Source organism: Mauremys mutica, chromosome 2 (genome assembly GCF_020497125.1).
Source record: "Mauremys mutica isolate MM-2020 ecotype Southern chromosome 2, ASM2049712v1, whole genome shotgun sequence".
Lineage (NCBI taxonomy): Eukaryota > Metazoa > Chordata > Testudines > Geoemydidae > Mauremys > Mauremys mutica.
In genome coordinates, this window is record NC_059073.1 from 75,913,802 (window position 1) to 75,941,532 (window position 27,731).

General features: G+C 42.5%; 2 protein-coding genes across 4 annotated transcripts in view; one reads left to right on the forward strand and one right to left on the reverse strand.

The window, feature by feature from the left end:
* Positions 1-1,136: 1,136 nt before the first annotated feature.
* On the reverse strand, positions 1,137-20,596 carry LOC123363466 (DNA replication licensing factor MCM4). 3 transcript variants are annotated; one of them, XM_045004447.1, is made up of 17 exons: positions 20,443-20,596; positions 19,772-19,870; positions 18,162-18,326; positions 17,479-17,642; positions 17,293-17,391; positions 15,056-15,151; positions 14,876-14,971; positions 13,264-13,402; positions 12,558-12,778; positions 11,789-11,909; positions 10,197-10,456; positions 5,328-5,693; positions 4,740-4,867; positions 4,383-4,590; positions 2,983-3,211; positions 2,439-2,572; positions 1,137-1,362 (listed from the first exon to the last, which is right to left on the reverse strand). In XM_045004447.1, the coding sequence occupies exons 2-17, from the start codon at positions 19,839-19,841 to the stop codon at positions 1,270-1,272; spliced, it is 2,589 nt and encodes an 862-aa protein (XP_044860382.1). In that variant the 5' UTR covers positions 19,842-19,870; positions 20,443-20,596; the 3' UTR covers positions 1,137-1,269. The 3 variants fall into 3 exon arrangements, with proteins under 3 accessions (XP_044860382.1, XP_044860381.1, XP_044860383.1); XM_045004446.1 differs by lacking the exon at positions 20,443-20,596 and adding an exon at positions 20,171-20,276; XM_045004448.1 differs by lacking the exon at positions 20,443-20,596 and adding an exon at positions 20,099-20,117.
* Positions 20,597-20,745: 149 nt separating this feature from the next.
* Positions 20,746-27,731, forward strand: part of PRKDC (protein kinase, DNA-activated, catalytic subunit) — a 172,306-nt gene continuing 165,320 nt past the window's right edge. The window contains exons 1-3 of the mRNA XM_045004443.1: positions 20,746-21,047; positions 27,180-27,256; positions 27,370-27,462. Of these exons, the coding sequence (XP_044860378.1) occupies positions 20,879-21,047; positions 27,180-27,256; positions 27,370-27,462 (339 nt within the window). The 5' untranslated portion in view covers positions 20,746-20,878. The remainder of the gene's footprint in view (positions 21,048-27,179; positions 27,257-27,369; positions 27,463-27,731) is intronic.

The following is a 27,731-nucleotide window of genomic DNA, read 5'->3' on the forward strand; positions in this document are numbered from 1 at the left end:
TCCAGCCAGCTGTATTAATATTTCAAATTAGAGATTCGTTCTAACATACATTCCCAGGCATTTGTCAACATTAATTTTTTTGGCTGCCTAGATTAAGTGCTACTTTTAACAGTTGTCATTTAAAAGTTCTAGCCTCCTTGCTATTTACCCCCTTTTCAATAACTTAGTAATGAAGAACATTGGAATATCCTGCTTAATTTTTTTTACTGTACTGAATATTGACCAATTCAATACAGTAGGATTAAATGATCAGTTTCTAATGTATTGAACTTTATTCATCTTTAGCTTATTTCTGGAGAAACTTTCTGCCATGTTCAAATACTCTCTTGGTCTCATTTACATGTAGGGAAGTTGTGCATAATCTGAAACAATGTGAGAACTGACCATGTGCTCTGAGAGCAGATAAGGAGCATAATTCAATCGCTAAAGGCCACCTTTCCACATCTATAAAATGTCTGTAATATTAGTGTTATGCCTACATGCTGCATCCTCTGATTTACCTTCTCACCCCAACAAAAGAGAGAAAATGACTGGGAAGACATTCTGAGCTGTCCTATACATTATAAATCTTACAGCAATGTGTGTTTACTGTAGGAAAATGACCTAATATGAAACTTGGACTTCATTGTATCTTGTTATGGTAAAAGTTTTAAGTTCAAAGCAGAAAGGCATCTTTGAACAGCAATTTCAAACATTGGTGAGAGGAAGAGAAACAGAGCAGTAATCTGAGGGAAAAGGAAAAATGGTTACTTTGTTCTTTTAAACTGCTAGAAAACAAACTGAAGTCTGTTTGCAGTTGCTGAACACTGGGTTGAAGTGTTCACCAAGATTTAGCTTCACTTTTTGAAATGCATAGAAAGGCAAATAAACTGTTATAAAGCTAATGGATTTTAATTTCCAAAAGTCACAAGCATAATATGCACTGATTTAAGTTGCATTGATGTCAAAAGACAGTGGTTCTAGATTAATTTTGACATTTGGGCTTGAAAATGCATAAAAATGGTTAGCTTGTTCTAACAAGCACTTTATTGAAAATACACATGGCACTAAAATGTTAGTAACCCATTTTGTTCAAACAAATATTGCTGTGTTTAATTTCGGCTTTTTGCAGTCTTTCAGAATCTAGTTATTTACTGTGCTGATAGTGGTTCACCAACAGGACACCATCATGAGTTTTGCCACAGTGAATAATATTCTTAAAGGTGATACAGGTCTCAAGGGAAGTACTTGGAAAAAACAGTAAAACTCTGCTGTTAAGCTAGCATTTCATTACAGCAATCTAACAGTCTTTCCAGTCACAGTCAAGAAGTCATCATCAGCCAAGGCACGAAGTGCTTCTTCAAACATTTCTTTAGTGACAGCCTTAAAGAAAAGAGAAAAGCTTGAGAACATATACAAAAGGCTACATGCTACAAAGCCCCTAAACAAAAACCGCGTGATTCTGCTTGTCTCACAAACTTCCATGTCAAGTTTGCCAGGTCTTAGGTAAAAGTTTTCTTTTTAAGCTGTGAAATTCATCTTGGAATGCAACAGTTAAAGTGGGTTCTTTCTGGCCTGTGCATCCTCAATGGTAATAAAAGATTCTGCGATCATGGCTTATGATTCTGTTGACGTACAAACCAGAATAGACACCTATGGCTGACAAGAATAATCAGCTTATTTTTGTCAGCAAGACAAGTGTGTAAATAATCAAGATCTCTTCTATTCCACAGGTGGAACTTAAGTCTATGAAAGAAACACTAATTGAAACCAGAATTAAGCTAGTTAATCAGGAACACCTGATGACCAACTGACTAGCAGGCTAATTTTATGCCTATTCATGTGTCAGGTGGACAGCAAGTAAATAGATTAGATTCCAAGGTCAGAAGGGACCACTGTAAACATTGATTACCTATATAACAAACGGCATACATACAATTTCTAGAGCATATCTTTAAGAAAAGCATCCAACCTTGATTTAAAAATTGTCCAACATCAACTTCCCTTAGATCATATTATATCTTTCTCTGATTGAAGAGCCTATACTAAGTATTTATTCCCCATGTAGATACTTAAGACTACAATCAACTTACCCCTTAACCTTCTCTTTGTTAAGATAAATAGACTGAGCTCTGAGTATCATTTTAAGGCAGGTTTTCTAATCCTATAATCATTCTCAAGGGTCTTCTCTGAACCCCCTTTAATTGATCAACATCCTTCTTGAACTGTGGGCACCAGAACTGGACAAGTATTACAACAGCAGTTGCACCAGGGCCAATTACAGGAGATAAAATAACCTCTCCACTGTTAGTCGAGATTTCCATTTAGTTTTCCTATTCAACTGAGATACAACTATAATCAGTACTGAGGACCCTGCTGAGTACACAGAAGATCCCCCATGAGATGGAAAAAAAACTTTTTCCAAATCTAAGTAGCATACAAAGAAAGCAGAAACTTACTGCGTCAGACTGTGCACGGATATCATCAAAAAGCTGTTGGTATTTTAGAGCTGGTGTTTTACCCTTGGACTGGATAAGCTTCTTCAAGGCTTGAGCCAGCTCCTCCTTACGTTTACGGGCAGTGGCACTTATCCCTTGGAAAAAAAGTACATAAAAGTTACAAAGGACAGAATATTGACAGTCACTGCTGCTTTAAATATGAAAATGCCAACATTAGAAACTGAATTCTTTGTAGCCGAAAGAGGACAAACAATATAGGCTGCTGTAGCAACTGTTCACTTTAGGTATTGGACATGTTTGGGGAAAGTTTAGCAGATTTCAAACAAATTGTTTCAATTAAAAATCAGATTTCATTGTAAAATGCTGACTTTGACATGACATCCAGGTCTGACATTTATTACCTGGATTGCTTAATATCCAATCTGAAGCATTTACAAATCCACAAACAAATCACTGAGAAGGTATCACCACCAAACTGAAATAGCATATCGTTTGCTCAAGCCAGACCCACTAGATACTAATTTATCCTTATGTGAACACAAACCTGTAGTGAGAATGGATATGTCCACAATGCCAGTTCTAGGATCAGTAGCAGACTGTTTCAGAGCTTCCCGATGGAGGCGTTTTGCTTCTTCAACATCAATTGTTTCAACCTTGTTGGAAAAACGTACTTTAGCATGAGCTTCTGCCAGACGGATCAAAGACTCAAGCTGGCGGGGATATGCAGAAACCATTCCTCTACCACTGCCAATCTTTCTCATGTCCACATAAGCCTGAAGGAGAGTAATTCACAGATGTATTATGTAGGATGCATCCAGACTCCATCCTTCAGAGGATTATCAGCCTGGGAAAAAAATTCCAAATATTGTGTATCCCCTTAAAGATAAATGCCATATACATCTTCACTATCTCCCTTGCCATGACTGACATCTACCACAGCTAGTATGTCTTTCCTTGTGCTTGATCCTGTAACAAAGCCATAATAAATTGGGCAGATTATTCCTGAAACCCTACACAATATCTTTGGGGATCATTGTATTAAATTAATGTGTGTTAAACTCTTCCAGCATAGACTGGGTCACGCTGTGTTTTCCAGAGACTAGGAAACAAAGAAAGGGCTTTGGTATAAGAGGATGAGCACAACTCATGGCCTTCGTTTTGATTAGGAAATGGACATAATTCACTGCCCAAGGGTAGACCCCACCTCTTTGTGGAAATGTGGAAGGGAGATGGGCCCATCAGCCTCCATTTGGAAAATTAATGCCCTTTAGTGGGGATTTAAATCTGTTTATTGTTTCGGTTTTCTCTATAATGCTTTTGCCCTGTGGCTAAATGTTTACTTGGAAGAGCTGTGGGGTGACTGGTAAAAATCACTATTATTGTCCTCAGAGAAAGCAATGCACACGGGCTAGCCCTTAAGTAGATTGGCTTGCTGGGGACATCGCAGTGGATGGCAAGGAGTTGTGCAGCCCTCTCAGAAGGGTCCCTATCCAGAGAAAGGTGATGGCTGGAGACTTGACTGGGCATTTCCAGAATGAATCATGGAGGGGGAAATACAGGTGCAGTTACTGAGATAGTTATCATTAATAGCTATATCTGGTCTCAAACCACAAAAGAATATACAGAATGCTAAAGCTTATCACTACTATCTATCCAGGAATATCTACACAAAAGCATGAGAAAGTTCCAGTTCTCTTGAAATGATGTGATGGCCCTGTAAGAGTACAGGAAACCTGCTCCGGGACAGACAGGTTAGCACAGGATGACTTCCATGCAGGATGAAAAGGAAGGAGAACAGTCAATACATGAAATCTTTTTAAAATCTATGTTAAGAGCCTAATAATAAAGGAAAAGGTGTACACAGTTCTAGTAAATCTTATCCCACAGGAAGGTGTCCCCCCCCCTCTTTTTAAATCTTTAAATTTCACATCCACAACTTTTTACCTCAATAAGGGCCTGACTTGCTTCTTCACTTAGTCTAGGATTAACATAGCTCCGAGCATATGCAATGTAATCCCTCAATACTGCCATGTCCATGTACTCTTCTTCCACCTGCTCTTCACTTTGGTAGTACAGCGCAACCAAGTGGTGAGCAAGACGTCTGTCGTAGGCTTCATCACGAGGGTCCAACATTAGAAAGATCAGATCAAATCTGCATGGAATAAAGATCCAATAGCTAGTTCATAAACTTTTCACACACACATACATATATAAAAATAAACCATTTATACAGGAAGAGGTAGAAAGTTGTTTTGTAAAAACAAAGCATCCAGCATGGAAATGTAAGTCTAATTGTAATACCTGGATAACAACGTATGAGGAAGTTGGATGTTTTCAATAGTAGTTTTCTTTGGATTCCACTGCGACTCTATAGGGTTAGCAGCTGCTAGAACAGAAGTGCGAGCATTCAGTTGGCAAATAATTCCAGCCTGTCAAAAGGAAACATATTTGAGAGCAAACAACCTTTCCTAGTGGAAGGAAGATTCCAGCAGCTATGTTAAGAGTCCCAAGACTCGCTTATTCTAACATGAAAGACTTTAAAGAATTAACTCTTGCTGGGTTCACCAAAAATGCTTTATAAAAAGGGTTCTCTAGATCAAGAGAAACAACCTCATTACAAAAGATTGGGTACAAAATGGAACAAGGTTATCTGGAAGGAGTATTACATGCAGTGTGCAGCCATATATGCTGAGTCTGCAACATGTTGAATGTTATCACTGAAATACAGCTCCAACATCTATACTGTCATTCATCTCTGAGGTTTTAAGTGACCCAATTCTGTCAATAGTCTTATCTCCAATTCCTATGTTACCTTTTCAATTCTCTCATCTAATCATCTAACAGATATTAACCTGGGTAGCGTGGTACAATGTTGAGCTAGAGTCTTACCTTGGCAATAGAAAGAGTCTGTTGTTCCATAACTTCATGCAGTACTGATCTTGTACTTTCATTCATTTTATCAAATTCATCAATGCAGCAAATGCCATTGTCACTGAGAACCAGAGCACCTGTCTGCAGAACCAGCTGCCTTGTCTCTGGGTCCTTCATTACATATGCAGTGAGACCAACTGCACTAGAACCCTTCCCAGATGTGTACTGGCCTCTAGGAACCAGGTTATAGACATATTGAAGCAGCTGTGATTTACTAGTGCCAGGATCACCACACAGAAGAATGTTGATCTCAGCACGAAAATTGCCTCTTCCGGTATGACTGAAATCTTTTCTTGATCCCCCAAATAGTTGAAGCAGAATGCCCTATAAAAATAAGATTTTTTCCAACTCAGACATTAAAATTCTTGATAATTACATGAGCCAATCTCTGACTGAGTGAACTGAAATGTCAAATGAAAATGGTCTCAGATCATTAACAGAACACATGTAAAGCTGGAGTACTGTTTTCTGTCAAGTATCACTAAAATGGGTAGTGGAGTTCTATTTTTGAAGCTTCAAAGATTTTCCACGTCGAATCTGCTTAGATTACTTTTTAAATTAAACTGCCATCTCTGCAAAGTCAATTTTGAATTTAAACATTGAGCTAGGTTCTTTCTGGATCTCTTATGAACAAAGACTCTACACTTGGTAGGATGCTGCATAAAAGAGAGATGACCATGTTTACATTAAGGTACCATCACTGATGTATCACCCCCGCTGTGCAATTGTGATAAATCTTGTACATATGTCATGTTAAGGTATCATTGGAAAAGTATGATTATCCTGTTTATATGCATGTATCATCATTGTATATGAAGTTACAAAACTTAGCTGTGTGTTTGTATCTCAAACCTGTTGTGTTTCTGGGTAACACCCCCAGACATATTTACATCAAGCCAAGCCAAGCCAGCCTGCTTGATGGCCCATTAAGGAGAATCAGCTCTTCTAGGGACCCCTCCCAAGATCCCTTCAGGCAGCACCTAGGCAATGAATTCCTCATGACTCAGGATTCCTTGTTTGTACTAGTAACTTTCCATGCAGATGTAGGGTTACCATATTTCAAGTGCCCAAAAACAGGACACGGGGGGGGGGGGTTGGAGGAGAGGAGCTGGAGGTACTTGGGAGGGTGGGGAGAATGTTGCTCCCTGTCATGGTGGCTGGAACAGCCCAGGATGCAAGGACAACCATCAGTCATGGCCTCCCTGAGGGACTCCCTCCCCAGTGCTAGGAGCCGGGACGTGGGTGGATGGGATCCGGCAGCTGTGGCTGCAAGGGGATTGACCAGTCAGCTATGGATGTAGGGGAGGGACAAATCGGGAAGCAGACCAATCGGGGCGCTTCCCGAGCTACAGCTTCTGCTCTGCAAAAATCCAGGACAGATAGTAAACCTATTTGTGACCCAGAACTCCACATTTGTGCCAGTAAGTTTCCGTGCATGTGCGCTGTGGGTATAAATTGCAGACTGTGACATCAACCTTGGTCTTCATTCCTGCTCCACATATCTGGGCTATGATTTCTAAGCAAGGGAAGCTTTGAATAAAAGGACTGATGACCCCCAGTCCTTTTGGGTGATCCAGAGACTTATTGCAAGCTAACAGATTTAACATCATAGCTAATAGCTTGCTCTTCAAACTCTGAAATCAACTCTGTGTAATAGTTCTCAACCAGGGGTCCAGGGCAGGTTTCAGGGGGGCCTCCAAGCAGGTCCAGCATTAGACTTGCTGGGACCCAGGGCAGAACACCGTAGCCCCACCACATAGGGCCCTGGGCTTCAGCCCAGAGTCCCATCAGCTGGGCTGAAGCCTGAGTAATGTGGCTTTGCGGGAACCCTTGTGGCATGGGGCCCCGGGCAGCTGCCCTGCTTGCGACCCCCTAACGCCAGCCCTGGCTTTTATATGCAGAAAACCAGTTATTGTGGCTCAAGTTGACCACAGAGCTTTTATAGCATGTTGGGGGCCCTCAGAAAGAAAAAGGTTGAGAATCTCTGATTTTAACCATTTAATAACTCTTGCTTTTTATATTAATAAACCTTTAGTTTTTAGTTACTAAAGGACTGGCTACAAGCATAGATTTTGGGTAAGATCTGACCTATATATTGACCTGGGGTGTGTGGCTGGTTCTTTGGAACTAGAAAAACTTTAGATGATGCGGTTTTGGTTTAATAACCTTTCATCCCTAACTCCAGTTGTAGTAACCAGGGGCTGAGGGGCCTAGGGGACTGTTGTGTGGCTCTCTGTGAACTAGTGTAGTGATACAAGAGCTCACTTGTTACTAGCTTGGTGATCTCTAATGATAGAATAAACCACCAGTTTTGGGTTATGTCTGCCCTGATTTTGGCGCACTCAGCTGTGACCCAAACCAGGCAGTTTAACATTTGGAACTTACTTAATTTAGCTGATAAGGCACGAGTCAAAATAAAATACCATGCGCCTGTCCCCCGACCCCCACTAACAGAACAACAGCAGCTTCCGTCTTATTTCAGGTTTACCATTACATGTTAGCTAGTATATAAAATATTACACTGATTCTCAGTGTGGCCCCAGCCATCGAGCAAAAGGCAGGTTGACAGCACTAATGTGCACAAAATGCAAAATTCCATGGGAAAGGATTTGAATGTATTGCCCTTTTGTTGAAGGTGCAAATCTGGTTACTTTAAACCACCATGGCAGTATGTTACTCTGAATGTCATTCACCAACATGTTTGAGGAGACAATTGCTCTCACAGGTGTAAACTTTCTGTAGCCAGACGGCTGGTCTACACTGTGGGGGTGTGTGTGTGTGTGTCTATGTAAGATACGCAATGTCAGCTACGAGAATACTGTAGCTGAAGTCGACGTATCTTATTTCGACTTACCTCCCGTCCTCATGGCACGGGATTGACGGCCACGGCTCCCCTGTCGACTCCGATTCTGCCTCTCGCCCTGGTGGAGTTCTGGAGTCGACGGGGAGCATGGCGGGGATCGATTTATCGCGTCTAGATGAGATGCGATAAATCGATCCCCGAAAGATCGATCGATAGGGTAGTGTGGACGTACCCAGAGATGCTAAAGCTTTGAGTGCTATACACTTTGAAATATTTCTGGACTTGTCCTTAGTACCATTCAACAGCTGATATCAAGAGGAGTCCCTGCTATTTCATGAAGGTCAGCGCCTTAGATTCGCCCTACCTTTGCATCAAAAAAGTTGCACAAATCTGGAAAAACAAGTTACAGCCTACTCATTTTAGCCAGGCCTGTATCTCACAAAGCTTTTGACCAAATGTCCCTAAATTTCCACTACAAACTCTACCCTCAACCCCTCTTATAGCATATCACTTTCCATGCACGTGGGTTTTAGAGCAATTGAAAAATTGAAAATCAACTCCTTATTGGAGGGCTGTATTTAAGGAACCCTGGACCAAATGACTCCAAACTTGCACTACTAACTGTGGCTCTGGTCCTGACGACACATTAATTTTCAGCACAACTGGACTATGCATATGGATTTTAGAGCACTTTGAGATGGTGGCTCAAACCAGAAGCTTTTCCCAGGAGCAAACCTTTCAAAAAGGAGCTCCTGCAGAATGGAAGAAGAGAGTAACTGAAGTGCACAACACATGTTCTCAGAAAGCTATTGAGGGCAGGAATTGAATGCATAGTACATGGACGCTGCTCGGGTTCAGTGGCGATAGCATGTCACCTGAGCCATCCAGTTACTCTGACATCAGAGTAGCTGCAGAACACTCTGGCTTATAACAGCTTCATTGTAACAGCTGGCATTGGCCACTGTCGGTAGACAGATACTGGGCTAGATGGACCTTTGGCCTGACCCGGTACGGCCATTCTTATGTTCTTATGTTATGTTCCATTCCCGATGCACATACACAAGTGACTTGTCTCTGGCTTGTCAGCATGGGCTCAAGCCACATTATAGATCCAATTTTTACCCTGAATAATTTAAAATATTGTGTTTCCCCAAAGGGGCAGTGTGTGCCAGACCCTAGCTGAGATCAATGCCAAATGTGTTATATTCAACAGCAGAAACACCAAACTTAATTTCAGAAGTAATGTCCAAGAGAGGAGGATGCTTAGAGCAGAGAACTGGAAATGTAAGTCCATCCAAAGCAAACTGAATAGCTTTCCATGCAGGTGTCAGTGTAGAATATTCAAAATAAAATGAAGAAATCCTTGAATGGGCACAATTATCTACAACAATACGAGTACTACTGAAAAACAGATGGACTTATTTGGGGCAGCCGATAAAAGGCTACCTATACAAGCATTTCTTTGGCTATCCTAGGGCATGAACGCACATACAAAACAGTAAGATTTTAAACAGTAAGCTAATCTCAACCTGAAATATAGTGGTGTTACTGCCCCACTATAATAATTAAAGATTTAGAGCCCCACTCAACTGACTGTCTAGAATGTTTCCCAATGTTTGTTAGTTGCAACTGCATTCTCAGTTATCTGGAGCCTGTTGCAGAGCAGATAGATGGCCAAAGAAGAAAGCAGAATTATTGGCTGGCCAGTTTCCTTAAAGCCTGCCAATAGAAGAGTACAGTGAAGCTACAGGCTTCCTTCCCTAGTATCTGAAACCCCTGTCCCATTATCTAAAGATTTCTGATTCCCGAAGCCCTCTGATAACTGAAACTTACTGTAAATAAAACTCAAAGTTTATTAGGGATGTACCAAACCCAATTTCAAATACACAAAGGCCTGTTATTTTTCTGTATTTGAAAGACTCCGTATAGAGTATCATTTCCAAAGAAAGTGTATAGTACAAATATACATGTACATTTAAAATATCTTATCAGGTGTTCTGGTAGACTTGTAAAACACTGTTTACCTTTTTGATATCTTCGTGTTCATAAATGCTTGGAGCCAGAGCCAAAGAAAGCCTTTCATAAATGTCTGGTTTTCTGGAGAGCTCTTTCAGCATTTCCACACGTTCCTCTGCAAAGATTTTCTGTTCTGTTTCTTCATCAACACCATGCAAACGTTTTGAATCGGTTTTACGGTAATGAATGACATCAATGTGGGTTTTATAGACTGATTTTACATTGCTCACTCTTGGATTAACTCGAATAGGAACTGCTCTGTAGATACCTTAAAAAACAAAAACAAAAAAAACACCCTCAAACCCACAGAATTACAATGCAGATATGAATTAAAAAATAAGCTCAGCCCAAATGGTGGAGTTTAAAAGGGACTTATCTACATTTTTACTTTTCACTTCAATTTTCAGATTGCTTCTACAGAATTAGCCACCATCACAGAGCAGCAATTCTCTAGAAAGTTTTCCGAAAGTTTAAATGCTTTGACCAGGCTATGATCCCCCTGATATCAATGATACGGGTGCTTCTGCCATTTAGGCCCTGATCCTACAAACACTTAACCACGTGTTTACCTTTACTACCATGTCCCATGATTTCAGATGGGCTACTCAAGGTAGTAAAGTTATAGGCTTAAGGGTTTGCAGGATCATAACCTAAAGTGCATTAGAAAATCCTACCCTTAGAGCCTAATTTTAGCCAGCTCTTGTAACAAAAAAATAAAATAAAGGTCAGCCTGCACGTAAGAAGTTGACAATTTTGTTAGTGCACTGAAAGTCTAAATTACTTTTCAGTATTAAAACTGAAGCAATGATTTTATGCTAATAAGAGAAAAATTTATTAAAAACTATTTTAGTCTGATACTGCAAACAGGCACATGTAAATTTAAACATGAGTAGTACTATTTAAGTCCACGGTACTGGTCACATGAGCAAAGTTACGTACCTGGTTAGGTGACTGCAGTATCAAGATCATAATTTTCAGTATTTGGTCTATAGCAGTTTTGTAAAATTTAAATTAGACTAGTGACATTAAAGAAAGCACTTATAGTTAATTCATTATAAATTCTAACCTAACGTTTCAAAAGCACAATTTTAAAATTAAATTAGTTTAAAAAAGCCTCAACCCAATTTAAATTGTGGTAATTGAAATAATTTCAACATGCTTCCTTCATCTGTTCAAGAAATCAAAACTTGTAAGTACATGTAAGCTTTTCAAAAGCTGTTTGATGATAAAAATGCTTCTTTCCCTTTGAAGTATAGGTTAAGAGCTGTAATAATTAATTTTTAGAAATTGGATAATACAAACATATGGCAAAAATACATATACCCTTCTGTCTACACAGATAGTACCTGTTGGCAGCTGTAGTTACACTATTGCTGATCTAAAGGGAGAAATATGCAGAACTCTAAAGGTATTTTACACCAAAACTAAGATATCACTATATAAATCAGATGGTATTTCCACTTCACACTTCAGTTTTCAGTCACCAATTATGATGTACTCAATTAATATTCAACAGACACTATTCCAGACTGGACCACTTGGTCTAATGAAAAGAAGGGCACATGCACTGGCCAGATGAAGTTAAGAAACTGACTTTTACCTGTAACATTAACTCTGTCGCCTGGCTGAACCTTATCAACCAGGTCGTTGTGCGCAAACAGCACCACAGTATGAGGCGTCTGGCCAGCCGGCATATCTTCAGGAGACTCCTGCAGTTTGATCTGACAAAACACATTAAAAGTTAGTTTCTATTGTTTAGAAATAGCAACTCATTTGTAAGAAAGGATCTTACAACTAAAGAAGGTGGGCATCTTCAAATGGATACTGTTACATATTAGAGTACACCAAAACACAAAACTTTCAAAGATTTCACAACACGGTGAAATCCCACTACTGAATTAGAATTCCCCATCAGAATTATGTAATTTAGTTGTAGAAATGAGACAATGCATCTAGTGATTACTATCTCACATTGGCAGAAGTGTAACAAGCAAGATTTACAGACAGGGCTAACCTATCCCACATATGTCCTATGACATTAGAACAGTCCCCGTGTGGTAACATTTGTTCTGTAAGTGAACACTAATTGGCCTGACTAACTTTTGGCACAAAAAAACCCCACTTAACTCCCCTTCCAAACGGAGGATAGATAATCCTTCAATTTCTTTTCCCCCCCTCTAAATACTAAGTATCATTGCAACCCTATATTGCTTCATATGCTTAAAGAGCTGTGAATCGTTCTGAAGTGCAATATAGTAAGTCCTAAGAAAGACACATTTTAATATGGTTAAGTTACTTTTTAAAGAAAAAGGCAACTATTAAGCAAGCAAAACTTTTCCATTTTACAACACCAAAACAAAGCAACATACCATCTGTTTGTCTGAAAACATAGAACGATTGTGAATCAATGCCATGCTGTGTGTTGTGCTACAGTTCTTGCACGCTGATGGTTCAGCAATCCGGCCACGGTCAATTTCTACTCTTGTGGTGAAGGCACAAACCTGGCACTTGAAGAATGCTTCTTGCATCTCAGGAATCAACTGGGAGCTTCTGATCACCATTCCACTGATGGTGATAAGTTGGTCAATGTCTAAAACGTAGAAAGAGATACATGTGATTGGATCATGCTTTTCATTTGCCTGTCTCAAAAGTCAACCCTAGATTTTATTTTTACAACTAAATGGGCATTTACAGTCCCCATACATGAAGTAGAGAATATTCTGTCTGAGGCACAAAGAAAATAAAATATGTATGAATAAAAATAAGCCACAGTTACATCAGAATTTTGACACAAGGGATATAAACCCTTATGTTTCCGGATATAACTCAGTCATTTACCAACAGAGGTTAGGAAAAAACCTCCTTTGTGGGCAGGTTATTCAAGAATTGTCCATTTTAGTGTTTTTCACACTTTCCTCTGCAACACATGTAGTGACTATGCAAGTCTGAAAATACTCATCTAGATGGACCCCAAGTCTGATTTTTTAACTTTTTTAATCTGTATTTTCCTAGTTGTTGAACAAATTTCATACATCCTCAAGTTTATTTTTACACACTGCAATCAAAACATCTTGCCTTCAGGGTTCAGACTCCTCATATTCCTGGTCTTCAATGCATTATATGGTCTGACTTGAATCTGGTGTTCTAATATTGAGTCAGGGTAACGATCAAAAAAGATCTCATTAGCAGCCATGTCAAATGTTGGGATAACTTCCTGTTTAAAAGGAACAGATGCACGTGTAAGAAAGCGTGGCATTAAGTAGTTAACACTTTTTACCCCAAAAATGTTCAACTTTGTGACCCCATTTGGTGTTAGGAGAAAGGAATGACCACAGTTCTGTGGCATTCCCTTACAGAGGAGGAATTGCCAGTTGGCTGTTTAAACCAGCTTTTTGTCCCCTTTGTACTGCAAGAGCAGTGCACACTTTATCTGGTCTTGGAACTCTTAGCTGTAGTGCAATTGCCCTACCTTTGTGGGTTTAGATAGAATCTTTGATGATACCCTATATTACTTTAAAAGTCAATAAGGAGTCAAGTTACAAATACAAAATGAAATGTGTAACATATACGCAGAAAAGGACAGCAAAAAAGGGGACATGAAGAGTATGCCACATATACAATTATTATAATGAACCATATGTATTGCATTACCATTAAATACAGCCTGTGACTTTTAGCCATCTTCCTTAATATTTAACATTAATACACAATGCACACACTAGGCTAAAAAAAACCACTAGCCTTTGGAGAGTAAGGCTCCTTATTTAACAAAGATTAGAACCTAAGCTTTCCTCTCAAGAAGTAGGTTGCTAGCCCTTTGGTTGCAAAGACAAGGATACGGTAAAATGTCAGAATGTGCAGAAAGCTCCATTGTTCTGCTGCTCAGAGCAGTAACTTTCTCAAGCTACAACAAAGTGAAAACTGGCAGCAAACTTCTCTTCAGAATCCTGTGGGCAGCAGTAAAACCGAGCCACAGTTTCATTCTATTGCTACGTAGGAAAGCTGTGAGCAGCAGCAGAATCAGACTCTGGAGCTATTCGCTGGGAGAGGAGGAACTCAAAAGAAAGGCAAGGAAAGAATTTCAAAGGCAGCCCCATGGTTGCAGCTGTAGCTAGGTATAGAACAGATTTAAGACAGGCACAGAAAGACTGATAAAGATCCAATGACCATTACTTTGTCATGCTGTGATTCAGCCTTGAACCTTATTGTCTTTTGAAGCTGCCTCCTTCCTTCACACACCTACATGGCAGAGAGAAAAACTGGATCACTGAGCAGGATCCATGGATTACAAACTGGCAGGAATTCCAGCACAATCCCTCTTGTGAACAAATTTGGTGAGTGGAATGGGGAAGTTTTTCTGAGCTTCTCACAGTAATTTGCCTTTGGAGAACAGCAACAACTCTGAGCTCTCTTGTATCTGTCTGTGGCTAAGAGGTGTTTGATAAATATTTTAAGACCTTTAAGCAATAAAATATATTTTATGCAGAAGTCTGTATACACAAATGTTATATTATCTTTCTAGATATTTACACAAATGCTTAAGCACTGCGGTATGTAGCTATAAATACTGCTCCCTCATTGAGTGATAATCTTAAACAGTTACATACTAATTTATGTTTAAGTAATGCAGTTTAAAAAAAAATAGAACTCAACTGGGAGAAAGCCTTTAAAAAAGGCCGGATGTTACCTGTGGATAGCAGATCAGCTGTCTGTATAGATTTGTGTCAAATGATCTTAGATGGTCACAGTTTACATTCAGAAATGGTTCCCCAACCATATTGATCTGCAAGATGTTTAAAAACGCCACATTAAAGAACCAGCATTTAAGTCTGAAAAACAAGTAGTTTTAGCTGTATTACTGTAGTACCTCCTCAAGTCGCTGCATATAGAGTGGTTCATTAAGATCCAAACCAACGTTCTCTTCCTCTTTAGCCAATGGATCAATAAAGCGCTGAAGAAATCTCTGCATATGGAGAATAAAATTAAAAAAGTTATATTTAGGAGTGCCCAAAGGGACAGAGCTGTGATTTCACTGCTGCACCATTCCTACACAAATTTCACACAGTAAAGCATACCAGTTACTTTGAAAAAGCCTTATCAAGCTATTATCCCTTTTTAATTGAACTGATATTTTTATAATTTTATAAATACAAGTTAAAAGAACACTTTTGGGAACAGGATAATATGCTAAACATATTACTACTAAAAAAAGTATCTGAAATTTTACTGAGGATTTTAACCTCTATTACACCCTAATGCCTACAAACAAACCTTACTCCTGGACCAAAATAGTAAGCTCCGTATAATCAGAATAAAAAGAGCTTTCCCAAAAAGCTTACCATCCAAGTATAAGACAAGAGACAACAGATGGATACAGACAGGGACATAAAAAGAAAGAAGGAAATGGTATTGATCAGTATGACAGGCAGTGGTCTCAGCACACCAGCAGACTAGATGTTGTAAAGGCTTTTGTAGGCATCACAGAAAAGGAGAGCTTTAAGAAGAGCTTTAGAGGAGGAGAATAAGGTAGCTTTATAGATATTTACAGGGGCAGCATGGGAAAACACACAAAGGTGCTCATTTGAAAATTTAACAAATGGGCGATAGAAGCAGTCCAACTGGATAAGAAAGAAGACTTCTCAATAGTTAATGAGAGTTGATGGTTAAGGTGGGGATGGGCCATGACAGAGCTTGAAAGTGAAGCCCAAATAGCTTATGTTCAATGCAGCTGAGAAGGGGGAGCCAATGAAGATACGGAAAGAGAGGGGTGATCTGCTCAAAACAACATATTAGGAAAATATTTGTGGCGACATTCTGAACTGGCCTGAGCAGGGTAAGGTTTCATTTGTTAAGGCCAGAGAAAAGGGTATTGCAGTAATCAAGACACAAGAGGAGAGTTTTAGCCAAGGTCTACACTACAGACCTATGCTGATATAACTGCATTGCTCAGGGGTGTGAAAAATTCACACCCGAGCGACACAGTTACACCAATCTAATCCCCTGTGTAGACAACGCTATGTTGATAGAAGAGCTTCTCCCACCAACATAGCTACGGCCTCTCAGGGAGATGGATTAACCATACTCACAGGAGAAGCTCTCCCGTTGGTACAGGAGCACCCATATAGTGTAGACTAGGGTGACCACACAGCAAATGTGAAAAATCGGGATGGGTGTGTGTGGGTAATAGGAGCCTATATAAGAAAAAGACCCAAAAATCAGGACTGTCCCTATAAAATTGGGACATTTGGTCACCCTAGTGTAGACCTGCCCTTAGATGGACAGACGGAGAAGACTATCTTAGAGAGGTTATGCAGGTTATGTTTTCTACACGATCAAGAAACAGGGTAGCTGGGAGAATTTGAGGGGAAGATTAAGAGCTGTGTTTTAGATATGTTGAGTTTGAACTCACAGCTAGACATCTACGAGAAAATGTCAGAGAGACAGGCTGCAGTTTTAGTTTAACACAAAGGCAGACCTGAAGTAGAGAGGTACAGTTGAGTTTTCAACACAGAGCGGATAGCTGAATTTGTGTTTACAGATGAGATTACCCAGAGATAAAATGGAAAGGGAGAAGAGAAGGGAACTCAGGACAGAACCATTTGGAACTCGCACAGAATGCTGAAGGGTGCATGAGGAAGATCTTTTAAAGGACATGCTGAGGAAGTGATTAAAGAGGTAGAAGGAGAACAGGCAAAGGAGAGAAGCCATGGAAGCCAAAGGAGGATGAGACTTCAAGAAGAGCATGGCTGAGTGTGCTGAAGGCAGCTGACAGATCAAGGAAAATGAGGATAGAGTACTGGTTCTGAGCTTTAGCTAGTAAATGGTGATTAGAGACTCTGGGAAGAGCAGTTTCATTGTAGCCCACAGGATGGAATCCAAATTGATGAACTCTATGGTGGAATTAGAGGAAAGAAACTCCAGAAAACTATTTTACTTTTCCTCCTCTTAAGAACATGGTATGAAAACAGTGTTCTTCAAACATCCTGGGATTGATCCTAAACATAACTCAATTCTGATATTTGCTAGAATCAAATACTGCACATAGAGAAGATACAAATAAGCTTTTTGTGAAAGAAATAGAGGTATCCACACATGTTCACCTACTTGGAACTTTTCTTTGCATGAAGCTACGTTAACATCTGTTCCCCAGATCACAAGCTTTTGTCCAAGAGTTTGTTCACTTGCCAGTGCATCCTCTGCTGGCTGTGGGAAGAGAAAAGCCATTAGTATGGATAATATAAATACATTTTAGAAAAAGAATTACCAGCAAAATCTGAAACGTCTACCTACCCCATCAGAATGCAAGTCCACCTGTCTGGCTTTGCGGGCAGATCCAAGATCTGGCCTCTGCCTAACTGGAGTTCCTCGCACACCACTCCTTGGAGTACCCTCCACTCTAGAGCTGGGAGTGCCATAGGTCAGAGGTGAACTAATATCAAAATCAAGTGGAATTGCTACAAAGAAAATGTTTAATTATACTTCAAAATATTAACGAATACACTTTGCCCTAATGAAGTAAACAAGTTAGTGTTTGTCATCAGTCAGTGTGATGGCAGGCTAGCAAAGTTTGTAAATCTTGTTAATTTTATAGCTGTATTTTACAAGGCTGTACTAACCATAGAATGTACTGTATGGATTAAAATTTATATTTCTCCAAGCCAGAAGGAACACACTTTGCTAAAATAGTTTATTTTAAACCCCAACGATATTATAAAACACTGTAGAGCTTAACAAGCAGCTCACACTAAGGCCTGTTGGGTGTATGTTTTATACGCTAAAATCAATTAATTAAATTAAAAGCAAGCCACCAACTAACCTGTAATTGAAAACAATGCTGTTCATTCAAAAAGGCCCTTTTTTGTTTTTAAATTGACAGCTATGTAGAAGCCTACATTAAATCTTTCCAGATAGGCCATTTAATAGCCAATGGTACACAGATATCAGCATTTTGCTCCTAGTACTGACAAGCATACCCGATTCCCGAAACTGTGGTGGGCTGGAAAACAGAACATCTTGAGCATTTGGGCTTTGCATGTCAACTGCTGGAGAAGTTGGCATTGGCTGTAGATCTCCTGTAGATGTGGAGTCATCTGTTCGACGTTTTTGTGAAGGAGGAGACTGAGCATCTTCAGTGCGTGCTGCAAGAAGATGAAAGTAGTAATTTCAAATGTTAGCTGCAACATTCTGCACAGATTAATGTTAAAAGACCAAAACACAAAATAGATCATATGATAGAATAGCAAAGAACTTGGCTGATATAAAATTAAAAAGCAAAGTGCAATATTTTGCTGAAATTAAAATGAAGAATATTTGTGAGATTCCAAAAGTGGAAAATAGCTTAAGACAATTTAAAATTAATACTGCAATTATCTTCCTAAATGCCTAAGAAATCAGAGCTGCTACTAGTAGTGCTATGAAAACGTAGCTCATATAGCGCTTTTCATCAGTAGACTCCTTTTTAAAGTGCTCTGAGAGCAATATCATTATCACTATTTTCCAGCTGGGGAAACCAAGGCACAGAGAGGCGGAAGCAACCTACATACCAATGAGTATCAAAGCTTTTCAAGTTCAGTGATAAGTTTCATGCATCATATTTGTAACACTTGTAAACCTGCCTTTGTTTCATTTTTAAAAAGCATCCTGTTGCACTAATGCATTGTTGAAGACTAAGGCCAGGACCATATAACAAAGTTTTGTCAACATAGCTATGCCGGTGACGGATGTGAAAAAAAACATAGCCCTAGCCGACACAGCCACGCCAGCAAAAACCCACAGTTGTAGCAACAGCTTTGCTAACAGAAGAGTGTCACTGAAATGGGAAAGACTGCCCCACAGTGAGCTGAGCTTACTACTGACATTACCTATGCTGATAGAAGCACTGTTCTTTCCTTACAGTTGTGCTGGAAAAAAACTCTGCAGTGCAGACAAGGCCTTACAGAAAAAACAAGTTTAGCCCAGAGACTAACAAAGTTAGTTTGCTTAAGGTGTCATGCTCCTCTGAAGAGTCTAAACTGATAATTTCTTCCCACATGTCCAGATTTTTAAATTCCTGCTTAAATGACAAAAAGTTGCTTTTACTGTTCTTCTTAAGGCATTAGCCCTGCAAAGACAGGTGAGAGTGAGCTAGACTCCATCTGTTCTTGGGCATCATCTTAGGCCTAGGCTACACTTAAAATGTAAGCGGACCTAGTTACTCCAGTCAGGGATGTGAAATAGCCACACTCCTGAGTGTGGCTAAGACTACTCAACCCTGAGTGTAGATGCTGCTAGGTGGGCAGCTACTGTCACTTGGGGAGGTGGAGTTCCTACAACCCCAGAAAATGCCTCTCTCTCTCAGGGCAGGCGGTGCTCATGCTACGGCAGCAGCAGCAGCTAAGCCAGTACCGTATGTTCTCCGCACTATGACTACACCTTTAAGGACCAAACAGAGAACAAGGGGCTGCACACGTCCCCCACCCCAGGCATTGCTCGGCCTGCCCATGCCTTCCCGGCCGGACACTCATCTCCTAGTGGAGTTTGCAGGCCCCCCCGGCCCCGCCCCATCCCGACACACCCGCACCCGGCAAGGAAAAGTTGCACTTACGAGTCGGGGGGTTGCTGCTCCGCCCGCGCTTGCTGCCGCGGCGGCTCGGTGTGGAGGCCGGCGAGGACATGACGCTGCTTCACCGGCTGCTGCTGCTCCCTGCGTGGGCGGAGAGAGAAACTGAGGCAGCGCAGCGCAGCGCGACCCCCCCCCCGCCCGGCCCGGCCCGGCCCGGCCCGGAGCCCCCGAGGCCCCTCTCCTGCGAGCCCGCCGGCCCCGCGCCGGGAGCGGACAGCGCTGCTCCGAGCCGGGCCCCGAGCCCAACACGTTCCTGGGAATTAACGGCACGACACGGAGCCGCCGCGAGCCCGCCCCAGAGGGACGCACCCGCCACTCGATCCCCTTCGCGCGCAGATATTCGCGGGGGGGGGGGACGGCGGCGGCGTCTCGCGCCCTTACCCCACTTTTCTTCCGGAAGCACCTTCCGCCAGCCCCTGAGCCCCGAGAAAATTGCGCGCCAAACGGGTCACGTGGGCGAGCTCTCCCGGGTTTTCCGACCAATAGCCGTACGGCAGAGCCCAACTCAGCCCAGAAAGGGGGACGGAACCACCCATCTAAGTTCCGCGTACAGACGATCGCGCCCTAGCGGCTCTGTGAGCCTCTCTGCAGGGACAGAGCAAAGTCTGACAGGAGCCCGATTCTCCCGCAATACAGGGGATTCACCCACGTACAGCCTAGATCAGGTTCACAGGCAGGGTTCCTCCTGGTGAGACATGGTATCGCCCATACTTGACCAGGTTTCGCGGCTCAGCTATTGAAAGCAGCTCGATGCTGGTTGGAGACTAGGACGGTCCATTGCCATCGTGGGGGGAGCTTGTACTAATCTGCGGAAGCGTTCCTGTGTCTCGGACCGGAGGCGGGGCAACGGACACCCCCGCGACCGCAATGGTTTAGTCCCACCTCTCCTTTCTCAGACCGAACCAATCAAGCTCGCTCCGGTGCGGGGCCGGGTTACTTGGCTCTGCCTGGGCAAGTGCAGTCACCCAGGCACGTGCGTCTGTGTGATTGGTTCCGCCCAACGAAACTCCTCTCTGGGGACGGTCCAACGTCCCCTCTGGCCCGCCGGCGGAATTGGTTTCGGTGGTTGTGCCCGGCGCCGCGCGCGGTATGGCTGCGGCTGTGCCCGTGGGCGGCGGCGGCGGCATTCAGGGCTCCCTGCACCAGCTCGCCTGCGCGCTGCAGGACACGGACCCCGGCACTGCCGCCCTGCGCGGCTACCACCTCATCCGCAGCGTGGGGGAGGCGTGCGTGACCAGCACCGGGGACGGCGCCCGCGGTGCGTGTGACCTGCGCGGCGGTAACGAGCGGGCCCCTGGGCGGGGCGGCCCCGCTCCTCGGGCCCTGGCATGCTGGGGCGGGGCGCGCTCAGCCCATGCCCGGGAAGGGCTGTCAGGCGCCCGGCCGGCCGGCCGGCGGGGTCAGGGGAACCCACCCCCACGGCTGACCCCCTTGGGGGAAAGGGGGATCATGGCAGTGAGCCCCACTCGTTCCTTGGTCACTGGCCCGTCCTAGCGCAGCAGGGCCCTGCAGAGGGGTGTTGGGGTGCCCATGTGGACCGGAGAAGTGGGTCCCGGCGGCCTGTGCTTGGGGACAGGGAACCCCGTCCCCAGTCCTTGTGTCGTCCTCCCCCAGTTAGCCTGCGAAACGCTTTCCAGAGCGCCAGCGGCCCAAGCCTGACCCTCCGCTCTCAGTAGCCCAAGGGGAGCCTTGCCCGGGGGAGCTTCCTGTGTTAAACCTGGAGAGACTAGGTGGGTGAGGGGCGGATACTTTCAGTGGGGGAGAGGGACAAGCTTTTCGGTCCTGACTGCACAGTGCTGCACACTCTGCATCCCGCTGCTCCGCCAGCATCAGCTCACTGATGTGAGGGACACTGAATGGGGAGCGAGCTGCTGAGGGTTTTGGGTTACCATGTCCTCTCTGGAGCCAGCTGAGCAGGTTCACTGTGGTGCGGTTTGCTGTGCCAAGGCTGACCATGCTAGCCTAGGGGCATCCATTGCAGCCCACTGTGCATTTGGTGCTGTGGAGCATACTGCACGCATGCTTGCTGGATGGCTCCTCTTTCTCTTGAGCTCCCTGGTCTTTGCAAAGTGAACACTGACCATTCAGAAGTCATTGACTAGCTTTAGATAGCTCTGTGATTTTTGTTGTTTTATAAACTTTGCCTTCCTTGTTATGACAATATACTATATAAGACAGTTTAAAACTATTCTGTGCAGCCCTACCAGCCACCGTTCTAACTCTGTGGAATGCTAACCATAGCCTGGAGAGCCCCACCTTACTGGGTCAGGGGGCTTCTATCTTATTGAACCTTAGCCCCAGGAGCTCTATGCTATTAATCCTAGATCAAGGAGCTGTACCTTTTTGAACCCTAATCCTAGCCTGGAGACCCTGTACCCTATTGAACACTAGCAATTAATTGGGGGATGCTTCAGCCCTAACCTAATGACCCTTAACTCTAGTGCTAGGAGCCCTAACCTTTTAAACCCTAGCCTATTGAAACCTATCTTTATTGCAGGGAGCTCTGCCCTTTTGATCCCAACTGTATCCCATGGAGCCCTTGCAATCGCAGCCCTAGCCTGGGAAGCCCTAGCCTATTGAATCTTAACTCTAGCCTAGGGAATCCTAGTCTACTGAACCTTAACACTATTCTGGAGAGACCTATGCTATTGAACCCTAATCCTATACCAGGTAGCCCTAGCAGCACCTGTCATGCCCATATCCTGGGGAGCCTCAGCCTATTAAATCCTAATACTATCCTAGAAAGGCCTGGCAGCTGCACACCTGTCCCTACCCTGTAGACTCCTAGCTCAGGGGTTCTCAAAAAGTCACAATAGGCTTAAGGCCCCCTTTTGGGTCGTGACCTTTAGTTTGAGAAATACTGGCCATGCTCATTGAACCCTAACCGTAGCTGTGGGAGACCTAGCCTATTGTATCCTAACCCTAACCCAGAGAGACCTATCCTCTTGAACCTTAAGCCTACTCTCTTAAACCCTTACCCTAGCCCAGGAAGCCCAACCTTGAGCCATAGACCTAGCTAGTTGAACCCTAACCTGGGGTACCTGACCCTATTGAACACTAACCCTTGCATGGGGAGCCCTTGCAGCCCTATCCCTATCCAGCCGGAGCTGTTCAGAGTGGAGCTCCAGTAAGTATTTTCAAACCCATGGGGCAGAAGCCCTGAGCCCTGGAGCCTCACGTGGGGCAGAAGCCCCAGGGCGTCGGGAGATACTCTATGAGAATTTAAGTCCTGCCTACCCTGGTGAGCCCTAGCCTAACTATAGACCTGGTAGCCATACTCTTCTGAAATGTAACTCTGTCCCGGGAAGCACTAGCTTATTTAACTGTCGCCCCAGGAGACATTCCATTTTTATCTTTAACCCTAGTTCAGGGAGCCCTAACCTAGTTAATCTTAACCCAGGGAGTCCTACCCTACTGAACCCTAACCCTGGACCATCAAGTATTAGCAGCCCCAGTCATGTACTGCCCTATGGAGCCCATCCCTATTAAATCCTAACCCGGGAAGCCCCTGCAGCTTGAGACTATCCCTACACTAGAGATCCCTAGCCTATTAAACCCTGTCTCTGCCCTGCGGATCCCTAGCCTATTGAAGCTGAACCCCACCCTGCAGCTCCGCTTCTATCCCTACCCTGGGGTGCCCTACCCCATTGAACCCTAACCCTACTCTGGGGAGTCCTACCCTATTGAACCCTCATCTTAGCCTAAAGAGCCCTGCCCTATTGAAATCTAACAATGTCTTAGACATTTCTAGCCTTTGATCCCTGAGCCTAGCCCAGGGAGCTGTGCTCTACTGAACGCTAACCCGAGCCCCTCTACCCCTAGCCTGTTGAACCCTAACCCTCTCATGGGGTGCCCTACTCTATTGAACCCTCACCCTAGCGCAGCAAGCTGTAACACAATTAACCTTAACCCTGGGAGCTCTGGCCTACTGAACCCTAACTCTAGCCCAGGAGCTTTTGCCGCTGGATCCGGTCCGCAGACTGTAGTTTGCCCACCCCTGCTACAGAGGAAACCTTCCAGAAGTGAGCCAAGTGTAATCAAAGCAGTGATGTCTGCCTGAGTATGCAGACAGCTTGAAACTGACTCAAAGGGATGAACACCATTCATCTGCTTGGAATATCAACTTGAAACTGAAAACTGATTGTTTCAGATGAGGGAAACGAGGTAGACCTAATCTATCTAGGCTTCAGTAAAGCATTGGACATGATACAACAGGGGTCGGCAAACTTTCAGAAGTGGTGTGCCGAGTCTTCATTTATTCATTCTAATTTAAGGTTTTGCGTGCCGGTAATACATTTAAACGTTTTTAGAAGGTCTCTTTCTATAAGTCTATAATATATAACTAAACTATTGTTGTATGTAAAGTAAATAAGGTTTCTAAAATGTTTAAGAAGCTTCATTTAAAATTAAATTAAAATGCAGAGCCCCCCGCACTGGTGGTCAGGACCCAGGCAGTGCGAATGCCACTGAAAATCAGCTTGCATGCTGACTTTGGCACCTGTGCCATAGGTTGCCTACCCCTGTGATACAACATGGGAAATTATTAGTGAAGTTGGAGAAAATGGTGATTAGTACAGGAACTATAAAATGCATAAGGAGTGGCTAAAGGAGAAACAGCAGCTTGTCCTGTTGAAAGGAGAACTATGGGTGGAGATTATTAGTGGCGTTCCTCAAGGGTCTGTCTTGGGACTGATTTTATTTAATATTTTCATTAATGACCATGGCACAAAAAGTAGTACAGTAGTGTACAAATGAAATTTGCTGATGACACAAAGTCAGGAGGCATTGTCGATACAGAGGAGGATTGGAATATTATACAAGAAGAATGGGATAGCCTGGAGGACTGGAATTTTTTCTCTAACTTGGCGGCTCATCGGTTGGAAATGACGGAGGAAGAGAAAGACCTGGGTGTGAAAGTTGATCACGGGATGACTAATGTAATAAATATGGCTGTGAAAAAGGCTATTGGGATCCTGAGATATAGCAGGTGAGGCATTTCCAGTAGAGCTGGAGAAGTATTAATACCATCAAACAAGGCACTATAAGACCTCATCTGGAATATCATGTACAATTCTGGTCACCCACGTTCAATGAAGATGAATTTAAACTGGAACAGATGCAGAGATGAGCTACTAGTTGGGTTAGGTAAATGGAGAGCCTGTTTTAGGAGAGGAGACAAACAAGCCAAGCTCTCTCAAGCCTAGCAAAACAAAGCCTAAGTGGGAATTTGCTGGCTCTCTACAAATACAGTGGGTAGAGGTTAACACAGGGGTGGGAGAAGAGCTACTTAAGCTAAAGGACAGTGTTTGCATAACAACAAATGGGGATACACTGGCTACGAATAAGCTTAGGCTGGAAGTTAGAAGAAGGTTTCTAACCATTAGAGGAGTAAGGTTCTGGAATAGCCTACCAATAAGAATGGTGAGGGCAAACAAGCTAACGAGTTTAAGATGGAGCTTGCTGTGTTTGTGAATGTGATTATATGAAGGGGTTGCCTGCAAAAGCAGACAACTGGACTCAGTGACCCTGGAGGTCCCTTGTATGTTCCTGTGTTTAAAGTTCAGCAGTGACGCTTCAATGGCGCCTGATTCTCCACTCTTTTGCATCTTGTGTAGTCATTTACATTGGTGCAAAATGAGTATAGAATGCTGCCATTCTGAGTTCATAACATTTCATTCTTCACTTTGTACTCTCTTTGCACAGATGTAAATGAATACACCAGGTGTAAAGCAGTGGGAATCAGGGCAGTGGTTACTGACATTTTCCATGCAACTGTGAGCATAATGCCACTGTCTGCAGCTGCGTTCCCTACAGCTTGACTTTGGTCTGGAGCAGTGGAATAAAAGGCAGACAGCATCAGTGTGCCAGGGACCAGAAAAGTGCCTTGTCATTAAAACAGGGATTAGGAGCGTAGATCACAAAAGTATCAGATCTGTTACATATAACTTGTGTTGAGACTCATTTAAAAAGGCAAACTCCTATCACTCTTACATTGTGGAATACCTTATGTGGCAGTTTGGGTTCACTGACAGTACCCATGGAGAAAAGTACTATTCATCAGTCAGGATGGCAGAATCTGGTCCTAAAATTGTGCCCCAACTGCCGCATCTACAACTGGCAGTGTTGCTGCAGGTGTTGGAAACTTACAGCTTCACTTCCTCTGATGTGTATTCATGCTTCTCAGTTCACTCTACTCTTAACTGAGGATCATATTTGTTACCTCCTGAACTGTTAAGCAGTTTGATTTATCTAATTGCAGTTTTTTTTTAAAATAACAGCTGTTAGGTTTAGAAATGAAATTAATTAGTTGTTTGCGGTATTGTTATAGTCATGTTGATCCCAGAATATTAGAGACAGAAAGTGGGTGACGTAATAGTTTTTAGTGGACCAACTTCTGTTGGTGCAAGAGATGAACTTTTGAACTCCATGAAGTTCTTCACAAAATTTATTAATGGCAGGTGTATTTTGAAGAAATGAAAGTAAATACTGTTTCACATAGCATGTAGTTATTGTGTGGAATTCACTGCCACAAGGGACTATGGGATTCAATTCTGTATTTGGATTTTTAAGAGCAGAATAATTTTAGGATTAAGAACACTTGACTGTGGAAGAGGTTTAATGTTTTTCTGAAGCATTGGATGTTGTCCACCATTAGAAGTGGGATAGTGGACTTTGCTGGACCATCGGTCTGATCTGTCATGTAAAATACTATGTTCCTGTCCAGACTCTTCATAGTTTTACTAGATGAAAATCAAGACTTGTTGATACGACCTTCTTGGTCCTGTCTACTCTGGTATTTGAAATCATGATAGCACCTTTTTGGCAAGAATATTATTTAAACATATCTCTGGATAGGAGCTAACACAGCTTTAAATGTTAATATAGATATGTCTTAGTCCAGGATGACTACTCCTCATACTCATTGATTAAAACATAATTGACAGGTTGCCCTTCGGGTTCATTGCAGACCTGATGTTACTGTACCGGTTCTGGCCCCAGGATTGGGAGGTACAAAGGTGGTCTAAAGCCACCTTTCTCTCATCCCTGGTTCTGTCCCAAGCAGAGTTGGACTGAACCTGAGCTTTGAGCATATGTGAAGTGAACATTTTACAAACAGAATTTAGGGTTTAATCCTGCAGCCCTAATTCATGTGATTGGCCGTTTTGGCTTCAGTGGGAATATTAATGTGAGTAAGGACTGCAAAATCATGTCCTTATTTAGCACTGAAAATAATTTGTTGCATTTTGGCACAAGGACATTCTTTAAAAGTGGATGTCCTGAATAATGCCAATACTATCTAAATAATCAGGTTCTAGGAGCCACTTGTTTAGAAATAAAGTGTAAATAACAAAGCAAATAGTTTGATGGGTTTTTTTCTCTTCCTCTACAGCATTGCAAACTTCACTGGTGTTTTCCAAAGATAATGGATTACTTATGTTTGTCCGCAAATCTCTCAGCATTGAGGAAGTGAGTTGATAAACTTAGTTATGATTTTTTTTTTTAAGAACTGTTGCAATATTTTTCATTGCTAAGTGAGATATACAGGCTTTCATTTCTAAAAAGGAACTTTGTTTTTTCAGTTTCGAGAGTGCAGGGAAGAAGCTTTAAAATTTCTCTGTGCCTTTCTGGAAAAGATTGGTCAGCAAGTTCATCCTTATGCCCATGATATTAAGGTAAGTGAAGGAAAACTTTTTTTTAAAAATCTCTGTCAAATACTTTTAACAGTTCTGCAGTGTTTTTAATTTAAACATGAAAGCTTGAAAGATGTATAAAAATATGACTAATACCAGGTTCACGGCTTTCCTTTATGCAATTCATCCCCCCTGCCCAATGTTTCTAATAGAGCTAAAACAGAAGCGCAATTTTGGTTTACATATTAATGCACTGGTGTCATTAAAAATGTTAATATACTTTGGTCATATTTGTTCAAGTATCTTGGAAC